Source organism: Carettochelys insculpta, chromosome 1 (genome assembly GCF_033958435.1).
Source record: "Carettochelys insculpta isolate YL-2023 chromosome 1, ASM3395843v1, whole genome shotgun sequence".
Classification (NCBI taxonomy): domain Eukaryota; kingdom Metazoa; phylum Chordata; order Testudines; family Carettochelyidae; genus Carettochelys; species Carettochelys insculpta.
The window spans coordinates 280705497-280718682 of record NC_134137.1 but is presented as its reverse complement, the minus strand read 5'-3'; the positions used below and the strand labels follow the sequence as shown (position 1 = coordinate 280718682).

The window sequence follows — 13186 nt, the reverse complement described above, 5'->3', positions numbered from 1 at the left end:
GGTTCTATGCCCATTGATTCTGTGACAATCCAAAGAACCACAGGACTTTTCCACATGAGGAAATTCTATATCCAGAATTCACCAGCTGTGCCGTTCCAGGAGTGGTAGAACTGGCAGGTGTCCTCTGGACTGTAGGGTTCGGAGTAGGATTAGACCATGCTGTGGTGAAAATGTCTGTGCCCTCTGCCCACTTGTGTGACACCATTTTAATCCCTGGGGGAGATGCATCACTGGTGAATTTTGGCTATGAAGCTTCCTTGTGCAGGCATAGCCATAGTGCGTGGCAAAACGGCCACCAAGATTTGTTACAACGTTATTGATTCTGCCAAATGCAAGGCCTCGGAGGGACAGAATTAGTCAGGGGGAGGCTGGAAAAGGGTGGGGGCTTCAGGCTGCTGATGGAACCAGGGCTACAGAGGGTGGCTTAATGGTTTAAACATAACCCAGCTAGGAGAGTGGGGTCTTTGTCCTCTTCTAATGGAAAACCCAAGGGAGTGGGTGACCTAAATTCGGGGCATTACTCCTGTAGATGTAGCAATCATACAGCAGCAGGTCAGGCTTTTAAGTCCGGAAGGTCTGGGGTCATACCCAGCTGATGGCACATATGAGGTGGGTTACAAGAGCGATGTCCGCTGTGAGGCTTGAACTCCTGCAGCCCTCACAGGCTTAAGATGATCATCCCCAAGCAGCAACGCCTGTACAACCCCCTAGCAGAAAGGCGGTCGCTCTCTTTCTCAGAGGCACCCGGCGTAACTCAGCTACATTTTGCCTCAGAATCAGTGGTTTGAATGCTGGCAGCCTAGAGCCAGCCCTGCATCCTTCTGAGGTAAACAACCAGGGGAGGGGGAGAGGATGGTTTAAATGAGACCTTCCTGTTTCCTCTCCATGGGCAGTAAACCCCTTGGTATTTTTCACATGAGTAGACATTTACATCTGTGCCCTAAGCTAGTGTGTTCCCCGCTTCCCTGCAGCGCAGTGGACTGTGCACCAGCTGGCTACCAGCCTCCTGCATGCCCTATCAGAGCTGACGGTGGTTCGGTGGTTCTGCATAGCTACAAAGCCCGTAGAAATAAAATGGAAGTTATTTTGTCCTCATTGGGCTCTTTCTTCTGCTACTTTCTTCTCCTCCTTTTTCATATATCTGATAATTGCTATTGTTACTTGATAAATGATCATATTATCGTATAGCTGATAACACCCACCATGTTCATTTGAAAGGGGATCACAGAGGGCTTACTGCAGACCCAGCTGAGAAGGCAGAGATCTCTGAGGTGGCCCTGACATGGAGCAGTTGGCTAGGGGTCAGTGTCATGGCAGACTCTGCAGCAACACCCCTCACAGGACCCTATATGATGGCTGCCTCCCACCCCGAAAGAGTTCCTGTGTGCGTCTTTCTCTGCTAAGCTGTGATAGATGTATTGGGACACATCAGGATGGAAACAGCGAATGAGTTTATGTCTGTTTTTCACCTGGTTTGGGGAGCTAGGGGTTTTGGTTTTCTCCAGGTTGGTAGTGCTTTCCTTTGCCAGCATGGGAGTGGTGACTCAGATTGCCACTCCCCCTCTTTGAACCTATCCTGGTCAGTCTCTCAGAGGGCGATGCAGTCACTCAGCACTCTGGCAATCCACTTGGTCTCCTCTCTGGGCCTCTGAGCTGGTACAAGACACACACAGTCCCTACCACCTGAGAGGAAGTGACCTCATAAATGCATTTAGACCACTTGTCCCAGTAAGCCAGTGAAATCCCATCACCTAGTAATGACCCACCCAATGTGTTAAGCCTTGAATGGAGGTAGGGTTGCCAACAGTCCCAAATTACATCAAATGTCCCTTATTTAAACAGATAATTGCCTGTCCTGTACTTCATTTTTATTGAACATGGTTGAAAGTCACTGGGTGTTTTCTGTCCCACGAAAGCTCATCACTGAATAAATCATTTTGTTAGTCTTTAAAGTGCTACATTTCTGCTGCTTTGTCCTGTTGGAGTACAGACTAACACAGCTACCTCGCTGTTACTATTCAACCCTGGTATGAGTCCTGCTGGCCCAATTCCATGCTGTGTAGCCTTCAGTGACCTTATCTTTCTTGCATGAGATCCTTTTGCCCAGACCCTGTGGCTAAACCTTTGTCCTGTCAGTAGCTCCCCGTTGGCCATGAGCTCCTCTGCCTTAAGGCTCCTTCTTCCTTGTTTCCCCTGCCCTGATCCCCAATGGCCTTGCTGTTCCCATCCTAAGCCTCTTTCTGTCCTGACTGGTCCTGGGTTGTGAACCCCCGGACACCTCTCTCTCTCTCTCTCTCTCTCATACACACTCACACACGTACTGAAACTAGCCAGTGAAACAGAAGAGATTTCAAATTGTTTTTGTGTAAACTCATTTGCATGTTAAGTTTGTTAGTGAACAAACTCATGGCCATGCTGCCGAGGGAATGGGACAGGGATATCACAGGTGACCTGGTCTGTCGTACACCTGGCAGTTTTTTGTATAGTTCAGCCTCAATGCTATGAACGTCGATCCAGCTGTTTCTCTTTCCCCTGGCTGTGAAGTCACAACATGAAGTGCACTTGTCTGATGACATCACAGACTGAGGTGACTTCTGCTCCCATCATTATTAAAGCCACAGACACAGAGATGATTAAAGTACAGGTACTTCTGTAATCCACTGTCACACTTTGAATGGTGCTGAGGCTGAGACAGCAGCTCCAGAGGATGGCACAACAATGGACAGCCCAGGCAGTCCTGGTACAGAAGAGGTGTGCCCTGTGCTGGAGCTAATTTTCAGACTGCTGCTTGAGTTGGAGCCCACAGCAGCTCAAGAATGCCTCGGCCACTTCTCTCAGGGACATCAGAGCGGGCCTGTCCACAGTCACAAGGCCTAGATAATGAGGCAGAGGAGGAACCTGTATGCTCTTACCCCCATCTCCCTCCAGTTCACACTAAAAGCTTCATCAGCCCAGAGGACAATCTTCTGGAAGATCCAGATGGAGTCATCCCATGTACCTTAAAGGAGTTTGTAAAAACAAAGACTCGTGGCGCAGCACAAGAAGAAGAGTTGAAAAGTAGAATGTTGGCAAAGAAACTGGCCAGACACAGCCGTGGCCTTGAAGATGATTCCTTATCTCCAGAAGCATTGGGGTTGAGCTTGGAATTTCAGGAGCCGTTTTACAAAGACCTTGCAATGGCTGAGACCTTATCAGAGGATGAAGATGATGACTGGAGTGGGAGCTATTACCACCCTGCCCTGGCAAAAGTCCACAAGTCCAGATTTGCTACCAGGGCACCGTATAGTCCCCATGAGTCTTTATATCACAACACAGCCAAACAGTTGGAAATGGAGACATTTGCTCCCTGCCACCGTCCCAGCAAGGCGCATGTTTCCTGTGCAGCTCACAACAAAGCACCCGAAAGTTGTGCTCTTCATGAAGATTGCATAGGAGACGGGGAGTATCCATCTTCACAGCTGAGCTACGAAGAGCTCAGGGAGGAGAATTCCATGCTCAGGAGAAAGATCAAGAGTATCCAGAGCTTCTCGGAAAGTCAGACACACGTGGTGAGAAGCCTTGAGAGAAGACTGAGAGCCAGTGTGGTCAAGGAGGAGAAAGAGGCTCAGGGGTTAGAATCCATCATCCAGCAGGCAGAGCGGAATCTGCAGTCCATGACTCAGCGGGTCCTGAGGGCAGAAAGTAAGATTGCAAAGCTGATGCAGGAAATGTCCCTTCTCCAGATGGAGTTGAAGAGTTCCAAAGAGGAGAATGACACCCTGCGTGCAGGCCAGTCTGCTAGCCTAGGGGCAGTGAAACACAATGTAGACGTAGCCTTGCAGAATCTCTGCCCAGTGATAGCCAATGCGCACTTGTCAATCAAACAGCTGGTCGAGGGAGCAGAAATGCTGCATTTTGTGGCTGACCTCCTGAAATCCATAGACAAGATTTCCGAAGTCAAAAAGGAAGATGATGGATGAAAAAGTGCAGAGGGGGCTCCCACCTGTGATCACACCGTTCCCAGACTGCGATCAGGACTGAGAATGTTTGCTTTCAGATCCTGAAACATTGTATGTCTTCAAATAGGTGGTCTTTATCCTTCCCAGAAGTACTTTTATTGTAATTAAATATGAATTTCACATACTAGTGAAATGTTACAGTGCTCTGTTTCAATAGTGCAGTGCTTCAGGTTGGGAGAACCAGCTGTCTGTCCTGCCCTCGTCAGAGGTCCTGTGCCACAGTATTTTACAGGCTTTGGGCTACAGTACGCCAAAGCCTACACTGGGAAGGGCATTGCATGGGGATTTCGTACCAGCAGGAGGCCCTGTGGACATACTGGCTGACTCAACCAGAGTTCTTTCATGGGAGCTGAGACAGAGTACTCCAGAGTGGGAAGTGTTACCCTTTATCAGATACCAGTCTACACGCCCATCTGGCTTATTTGTGCTGGCTGGTGCAAAAGCTGGCTGGGCCTCCAATCTGTGTCCATCTCACCTGTCCCGTCTCTCCTTCTCCCATCCCATTAGTGGCTTGGTGGAATGCGAGGAATGAGTGTTCGGGGCACTTTTGCACAGGGCTTAAATGAAGGAAAAGCTCCTTATACTCTGTCAGCAACTCCCTTCAACTCAGAATCAGCCACAATCTGGCCCTTTAGATGGCAAGAGTTCCTCACCCTGGGAACTTTTCATCCATGCACAGAGAAGAACCAACCTTGCTCAGCAACCTTTATGAAGTTGTTAAATATCCAAGTGTGAGCTCAGATAATGTCCCTTCTTTCTACTACTAGCTCTACTGCTGTCTGATTGCATCTAAAAATGGCTTGATTGCCATGTGTCTCTGTCCCATGGCGGAAAGGGAAGGTTCTGAGCTTTAGCTGTCAGGGTAGCTATACTATCTAATGAAGGGGGTGCGCCTCCCACTGCCAGAAGTGGGTGTGTCAATGTGGCTGCCCTAATTGTGAATCACCTGTTTTTGGCGGTTTGCTGCAGCACATTCAGCACAGCCAGTCTTGTCTCTGTTCTGAAGGGACCATCTCCAGGGAGGAGAGAGGACAGTCTCCATCACTCCATAGCCTCTCTGTTGAGCTTAGATTATCAACTGCAATTCTGCAGCAATTTCCACAACTGCATCGTTTCATTTTACACACAGGGCCTTGCCTATTTCATTAGAACTTTCTGGATGGTCTTTAATGTTCTCAGTTGCCAGGAAAGGGTGCCAGGCTCCAATTCCTGATGGAGCTGCCTGGGGTGCTTCTCAAGCAGATTGGCTTGTTTCTGACCAGGCAGGCGAAGAGGATAATTACAGACAATTGTTTGTCTTCACCTGGAGCCTAGCTAGTACAGCACCAAAGGTTCCGTTATATCTTCACTCATAGTTCCATTCTGTCTGTGCTCCTCTTCAAGTGGCCATGTATGGACAGTCTCTGATACCAAGCTGCCTGAGCAACATTTTTATCTGGCTGCAAGGCAGCTGGTTGACACTCAGCCCAGCCAAGTCAGAGGTAGGAGGAAGTGTTTTGAGGATCCAGCTCGTGGTTTGTCTTTGTCTGTTATTCAGGGAGAGAATCCACCACTCGTTATCCAGAAACAACACCCTTAGCAATGTGGACCCCATTTTGCAACAGCGATCAGAAGCAGCAAGTACGATGCCTGGCTTATCTGAGAAATCCAGATGTTTCACTCAGCTGTGGTCTGTGACCAAGTCATTCCCCTTGTCTTTCTCACATCCAGCTAGTCCACTGGAACGTGCTCCTAATTGAGCCTTCTTTGAATTTGCCTTGGAGGCTGCAACAGCCGCAGAAGATGGATATTTACTTGCTCCTGGGGATACAAGTGGGCTGGTTATGCCTGCACTCTGCAATGGCTGCCAGGAACTCAAACGGTACAGTGCAGGATTAATTTAGGTCCACAACCCTTTCCTCAATAATCATCAGCTCCTGCGGCATGTCCCATCTCAAAAGGTCCAGTCAACCTGGACAAGTTGGTTCTTGGTCCACTGGGTTCTTGGTTCTTTGGTTCAGTCAAGACCAGGCCTGGGGCAGAGCTTTCTCGATCCATTGAACCCTTTGCAGAAGGTTATCCTGTAGAGACAACATATGAGAGACATACATATCTGAGATGTTCCCTTGTCCTCAGCCCGGTCAGTCCCCAGAGTGGAAGGGAGAAGCAAATGAAGGGAAGGTGAGGGACTGAGGCAGTGACCCCAGCAGGACAGGAGATAAAGGATAGCTCTTTGCCTTGAATCATCAAGAGATAAACGCACAAGTCCTCACCATGGCTGCTCTGGGGGCATATTGTGAGGCCTGTTTATTATTTCAGTCTTCTCTCTATCTCTGTATACCTCCTGTGTATTGCTTTGCTTTTTTGTCACCACTAATCACTTTTATCTTGTGTCTTTGGGGTGTATTCATGCATTGGGAAGAATTCCCTCTGGATCGGGGTACTGGGGGAGCTTTGTCTGAAGGCTTCTGTGTTTGTCTGAGTTCCTTTAGCTCTTGTTTTTGGGGTATTCTGACCGGCTGATCTCTAATCCATATATAAGCTCTATTGTAGTGCCTGATGCTCGGTGCCTTACAAATGTGCTAACACATGGGTTCTTGATCTGGGATTTGTGACTGACCTGCCTGTCCCATATTGTCAATGGAGAGGAGGGACTGGGTTAGATACGAGGGAGTCTTGGAGTCTGTGGCATGGAAAAGGGGGCTGCCATCTGAGGACTGCTGGGAGCTGCTGAACTATTTATATAAATCAGTTCTTTATACCTGTTTTTATAACTCATGGATCAAGTCCTGGCGTGAAACAGTGATGCTATGAGGCCTCTCCTGAACGGTCACAGAGACCTGGGAATTCCTTGCTCTGTCCACTGGGCCAGGGACCACTCTTTTTGGCTATCATGTTGATGGGATTTTCCTTTGCTGTTTGTCTCTAAGGCATGCACTCGGCGCTGATCTCAGGTATAGCGGGTGCCACGGCGCATGACGGGTGAGTCCCAGCCTTACCTGGGCCAATGTGAGCTCCACTGTCGAGACGCCAGACACAACTCCCACTGCGGCCCATGATCTGAGACACCCTGATGATAAAGCGAGCTATGGGCAGTGTCCGAGTTAACAGGTGAGTGGCCCCTTCTCAAAAGCTGTCATCACCCCTGGCATTCTGGGATTCCTTACCCATCCTCTTCTCCCCCAGGGGTGTGTGGGTCTCTCTAACTCAGACCTAAAATAAACCTCATTACTCCCCTCATTACGTCCAGGGCTGTCTGGCCATACTTGCATTGCTTTTCCTTTCTGAGCTTCGGTCCCTTTTCCCTTGCCCCTACCTTACGTATGTGAGGCATTCCCTGTTCTCAGCCTGATCCGTGCCTACAGGGGAAGGGAGGAGCAGATGAGAGGAAGGTGAGCCACTGAGGCAGTGGCTCCAGCAAGACATGAGATAAATGACAGATATTTGCCTTGAATCATCCAAAGATAAACACGCACCGTCCACAGACCTCACTTGCCTTCTCCAAATGAAGGGACGAGGGTGCATAATTTGGGAGAAGATTATTATCACTTTGAAGAAAGCCCCATGTGTGACTCCTGAAGCACCTCAGGAACAGTTAGGGATGGGGTTGAGCAAGCAGATGGTTTGCCAACCTTGGCTTATGGGAGGGAGATCAATAGAGCACGGAGAGGGACCTTGTAAAAGAGGCACTCAAAGCCAGGATGCTTCCCTCTTGCTGAAATTGTATCAGAACAATTCTACCCATGGCCATAGCTTCCACTGTGACTATGTCATCAGGGAACAATTGTGACATCATAGAGAGCCTTATGTGACCTAATAGCAGCAGCTTTTTGCCTGACAAAGAGCAATGGGGGAGGGGAGCATGAAAGTGGGGTAAGCAGCTCTCCAAGAGAGGGAGTTTCTCACAGGGAATGTGCCAGCACTTTGGCTGTTGTTGATCTCTAAATTACACCTTTGTCTCTGGATACAGGATGCTGGGAGCCATGTTCGTTGCTGTGGCAACAGAATTGTCCTGAACTCAGCAAGTGTATAAACATTGTCACAGATGCACAATTAGATCAGTGAGGAGAAGGCAACAGAAAATAGAAACTTCCAACCTTATATAATTCAGGGCCAAAACTTTACAAGGTCCCAGGCACCTGCACTTAGTCTTCTCTGCTGGCTGCATCTGCATCTCATTTCAAATCAAGACTTTTGGGGCTGTGGGGTGTTTTCGCACAGTTAAGGCAAGTCAAGATTTCAGTGTTGCAAGCTTTCTACAGCAGAGTCCTGTAGAATGAGTAGAATGGCTTTGGTAGAATGAGTTGCCTTGCAGCAGTGCTTTGCAAATGTCCAACCAAGGATCCACCAATTTTATCGCTGTGCCTTGGTAGAACCAGCTGAGGAATCCGGTGTTGTGAACTTCCTCACAGCAGTGCCCTGTCAGGACATCTACACTGTGAGTTTCCTTGCAAGCAGCATCCCGACAGTGCCAAGGAGGACCCAGACAGTCCCAGAGGAGGACTCTGGCAATGCACTCTTCCTCAGAGCTCTACCTTGGCAGTACTCAGCCAGTCAAAACTCCAGTCATTTGTGCTTCTTCACAGCAGGGCTTTGTCTCTGGGAGCGTGAGCTTCCTCCTGGGGAACCAGTGACGCTCTACGTGCTCAGGTCCCCCTCCCTTGTTTGTTTTTTTACCTCAGCAGTTTGTCTTCTCTTAAAGGTACAGCATTGTCTCAACTGAAGAGGATGGTCACAAAGTCTCTGCCCTAGGCAACATGAATGGGCACAGCTGGAATGGGAAAGGACATGTCCCCAGGCGGAAACGCCGTAACCGTTTTGTGAAGAAGAACGGCCAGTGCAATGTCTACTTTGCCAACCTGAGCAACAAGTCTCAACGCTACATGGCTGACATTTTCACCACATGTGTGGACACTCGCTGGCGCTACATGCTTATGATCTTCTCAGCAGCCTTCCTGGTCTCCTGGCTGTTCTTCGGCTTCCTCTTCTGGAGCATCGCTTTCTTCCATGGTGACCTGGATGCCACTGGGGTGGGCGGTGTGCCCACGACTGCAAAGCCCTGCATCATGCACGTCAATGGCTTCCTAGGAGCCTTTCTCTTCTCAGTGGAAACACAGACCACCATTGGGTATGGGTTCCGTTGTGTGACTGAGGAGTGCCCGCTGGCCATCATGGCAGTAGTGGTACAGTCCATTGTGGGCTGTGTCATTGACTCCTTCATGATTGGCACCATCATGGCCAAGATGGCACGGCCCAAGAAGCGGGCCCAGACCCTCCTTTTCAGCCATCATGCTGTTATCTCCGTGCGTGATGGCAAACTGTGCCTCATGTGGCGGGTGGGAAACTTGAGGCGGAGTCACATTGTGGAGGCCCATGTCCGGGCTCAGCTCATCAAGCCCTACATGACACAGGAAGGTGAATACCTCCCTCTGGACCAGCGAGACCTCAATGTGGGCTATGACATAGGCCTTGATCGCATATTCCTGGTGTCCCCCATTATCATTGTCCACGAGATTGATGAAGAGAGCCCACTCTATGGAATAGGCAAGGAGGAGCTAGAGATGGAGGACTTTGAGATCGTCGTCATCCTGGAGGGGATGGTGGAGGCTACAGCCATGACGACCCAGGCGCGCAGCTCCTACCTGGCCAGTGAGATCCTCTGGGGTCACCGTTTTGAACCAGTGGTCTTTGAGGAGAAGAATCGCTATAAAGTGGACTACTCACACTTCCACAAGACCTATGAGGTGGCTGGTACCCCTTGCTGCTCAGCCCGGGAGCTACAAGAGAGCAAGATCACCGTCCTGTCGTCTCCCCCACCTCCGAGTGCCTTCTGCTATGAAAATGAGTTGGCCCTAGTCAGCCAAGATGAAGACGAGGATGAGGATGAGGTGCAAGTGGGGGCAGGTTTAGCAGGAAGCACCAAGGAGGAAGGTGGAGTCATCCAGATGATGGAATTTGGGAGTCACTTGGATCTGGAACGACTACAGGCTGCCATGCCCCTGGACAACATCTCCTACCGCAGAGAGTCAGCCATCTGACTCATTCCACATCACTTGCCTACCGTCTCCTTTTCCTGTCACTCTAGTGCTTACCTGAAAACTTCCCCACAGAACCTCAGTTGCCCACCACCCAGCCCCTGAGCATGTGCAGTGTGGGACAGGCTTGTACTTCCAGTGGGCACAACCCAGGACGGAACTGACTTTGTGCCACCAAATGGAACAGAAGCATTTGTATTCTGAATGCCATGTGGAGAGCTAACATGAGGGAATGCCCCCACCCCACAAGCCCCACCACTGTCTGGGGCTGGAGCCATGGGAAAATAATCTTAGACACAAAACAATCACCTTGGTGTGACTGACGGCCCCTAAGCCGGTCAAGATTGTTGCCACAAAAGAAGAAGGCTATAAATGCCAAACTGGGATGGACAGAATTTCGGGAGCAGGATGTATTTTGCATGTTTATTGCTTGTTGTACATGATGGTATTGTACATAAAACAGAGCCAGAACCAAAATCCATATTTTTCCATTTAAAATTACAGATCAGGAGTCAAGGACTCAGTAGCTAACTCAGCTCTGACTCTGGGCCTTGGTACTCATGACTCCCAGGGCGGATTGACTCCACCCTCCCATCCCAAGTCTCCTGTGGTTCTTTTTCAAAACTATCCCTAACTTTCCCAAGAGACACCCATCAGAGGAGGCAGAGCCCTGTGTGTGTAGAGGGACTGTTAACTGGCGCAGAGTCTGGGTGATAGACACATGACCTGCTCAAGCCAGTGGTTTCTCCACAAACTTGTTCCACAGCCTCCATTCTCTTTCTCCTGTGAGCAGCTGTAAAACTGAATTTACAACTATATATTTTTAATAATACCCCCGGGGAAGTCTGGAAAGAAGAGAGACAGAGACAGAGCGACCCCATGGCAGAGATGGTGTGTAGCGACTGATTACTGCTAGGAGCGGTTTGATATTTTTATTGCACTAATTCCCAGGAGCCCCAGTGAAGGTCACATTGGTTTAGCTCCTGGAGAAACCTCTTCAGAGATGGGTCCGCTCCCGAGAAGTTTGCAATCTAAGAACACAAGTGGCATGTGAAAAGTGTGGGAATGGGGTACCCACCCATTATGAACACATCCACTTGGTAAAGCACTCCACTCCCTTCAGCTGGGAACTAAGCCACCAAGTAGTTGCCAAACCTGATAGACCTTGGCTAAGCAAGCAGGAGAGGCCCTTGCATTAAAATCCATAGGTCTCAGGTTCAATCCCATTGCTGATAACCCACTCCTGGGCATTGTATACAATTATTATTGCTGTACATATGTGACGTGTCAGCTGTGCCCATTAGGAGACTAATCCTGCTCTTGTTGAAGCCCATCAGAGTTTTTCCAGTGACTTCAACAGGAGCAGAACTAAAACATTATTGAGCAGCACGTCCCAGGGCCAGATCCATAAGGCCTTGGTTTACTCCAGCATAGAGGCGTGTTCTTAACTTGAGCTCACTAACTCAAGGTACTAGTGAACACAAGGCAGTTGGCAGGTTGAATTAAAGCCCACCCACCATACTTGTTAATTTGACCTGCAAACTCAGGAGAAAACTGCCAACAGCCTTGTCTTCACTAAGATTTTATCTCAAGTTAGCTAACTCAACAAGCAAGCCTCTTTCTTCTTCTTTTTGGGTCATGCAGCCAAGGCCTAAGAGAGACTTTGTCTTCCAAGTCATCCCACTACGTCCACCCAGGTGATTTATTTATAAGGTGGAAGCCAGGGAAATTCCACCTCACCCTGCAGCTGTCTCTTCCTTGGTTCTAAACATTCACTAGTTTCTCAGGCCAAGATGTATTTTCCTCTTCCCACTATTCTCACTAAACTACAGCCTGAAGTCATTGCTCAGGTAAGAGTCTCATTGAAGTCAAGGGGAGTTTTGCCTGAGGAGGGGCTCTGCACCATTACTAGTTTTCTTACAGGCTGGCTTAATAGGTAGGTGAAGAAGTGGAGGCTACAGCAGCTATTTGTAGGTTTTAGCAGTCATAAAACTCTCCCATTAGTGGGCATACAGAATAGGTGTAGGGACGGGCCAGAGAGACCAGAAAGGAGGGAACTACCAGCACACTGCCTTGCAGCATGGCCAGACAGATGGGGAATACAGGAGAGCCTTCCTCCCAGGAAATGGAAGCAGCGGAGACAATCCTTCAAAACTACAGACAGCACAAGAGAGAAATAACAACCATGTTGACAGAATAGCTGGTCTTGGTTCGTACAGCACAACCCCATGGAAAAGTGGCTGCTTCTGCCTGAAAGAATGGCCTCCTACCCATCTCTTGGGGCACCTCCGAGACGAGGGAATGAGAACAAAATCCACAAGTAGCAGGATAACATTTTGTACCAGGCCCCAGAGGCGAAGGAAAGGAGGGCTGGATGGCACAGGGAGTTGAAGAGGAGGAGGAGGAGGGAATGAGAAGGTTAGGGACTAGGAATAGGAGAAGAATAAAGAGAAAGCAAGGGTGGATGAAGGAGGAGGGAAGGAAAGAGGTTGTGGGAGGTGAGGGAAGAAGTTAGGGAGAGCATGTAGGAAGTGGGAGTAAATTAGAGGTGTCAGGAACAAGGTGGAAAGAGAAGGGGGTAGATGTGAAGATGGCCCTTCACCCACCTCCCTAAATAGATCATCAGTGATTCATTAACACCTTTCCTGTTTGACGGCAAATATTAGCAAAAGTGCGTACGAGCCACGTAGATCATTGTGCCTCTAATGGGTTTTCCCATCACTAGCATGACACGCGCCCTCATGTACCACTAGCTGAGCCATGTGTGTCCCTCTCGTCTCTCTTCTTCCCAGCCGCTAATTAATGAAGGCCTTTTCCCCCCCTAAGGGCCTAAACAAGTGTTAGTATTGACCTGGCTTTTAATATAGCTTTCAGAGGCTTGTGCCTGCTGCTGGAGTACTGTACTGGAAACAACTAATGGACCGAGAAGGAAGGACTCCCTATGTGAGGACACAGGAATCCAGGACACATGTGCACAGAATGGGGATGTGTACACAGGGAGAGGAACCCACACAGCAGTGGCCCTGTGTGCCATGGAACAGCGTACCCTAGAGCTAACGGGGTGACTGTGCAGACACTGGATGTGGACGAGGGTTTTAATGTAGAAAATGCAGTCAGGTGGCTATGCAAAAGCCTCTGCACATGCGCACATAAGGACAGGCACAAATACCTACA

At 49.2% G+C, this 13186-nt stretch overlaps 1 protein-coding gene and 1 pseudogene across 1 annotated transcript; both read left to right on the top strand.

Moving 5' to 3' along the window:
• The first annotated feature begins 2816 nt into the window (after positions 1-2816).
• On the top strand, positions 2817-3959 carry LOC142007294 (endosome-associated-trafficking regulator 1 pseudogene; annotated as a pseudogene).
• A 3091-nt stretch (positions 3960-7050) lies between these two features.
• KCNJ4 (potassium inwardly rectifying channel subfamily J member 4) lies at positions 7051-10015 on the top strand. The gene is made up of 2 exons (XM_074983905.1): positions 7051-7088; positions 8680-10015. Exons 1-2 carry the CDS (start codon positions 7051-7053, stop codon positions 10013-10015), a joined length of 1374 nt encoding a protein of 457 aa, XP_074840006.1.
• The last annotated feature ends 3171 nt before the right edge of the window (positions 10016-13186 follow it).

Coding starts and splice junctions, on each gene's coding strand:
- KCNJ4 (XM_074983905.1), top strand. CDS start 7,051: ATGATAAAGCGAGCTATGGGCAGTGTCCGAGTTAACAG. Junction 7,089..8,679: donor GGCAGTGTCCGAGTTAACAG/GTGAGTGGCCCC, acceptor CTTCTCTTAAAG/GTACAGCATTGTCTCAACTG.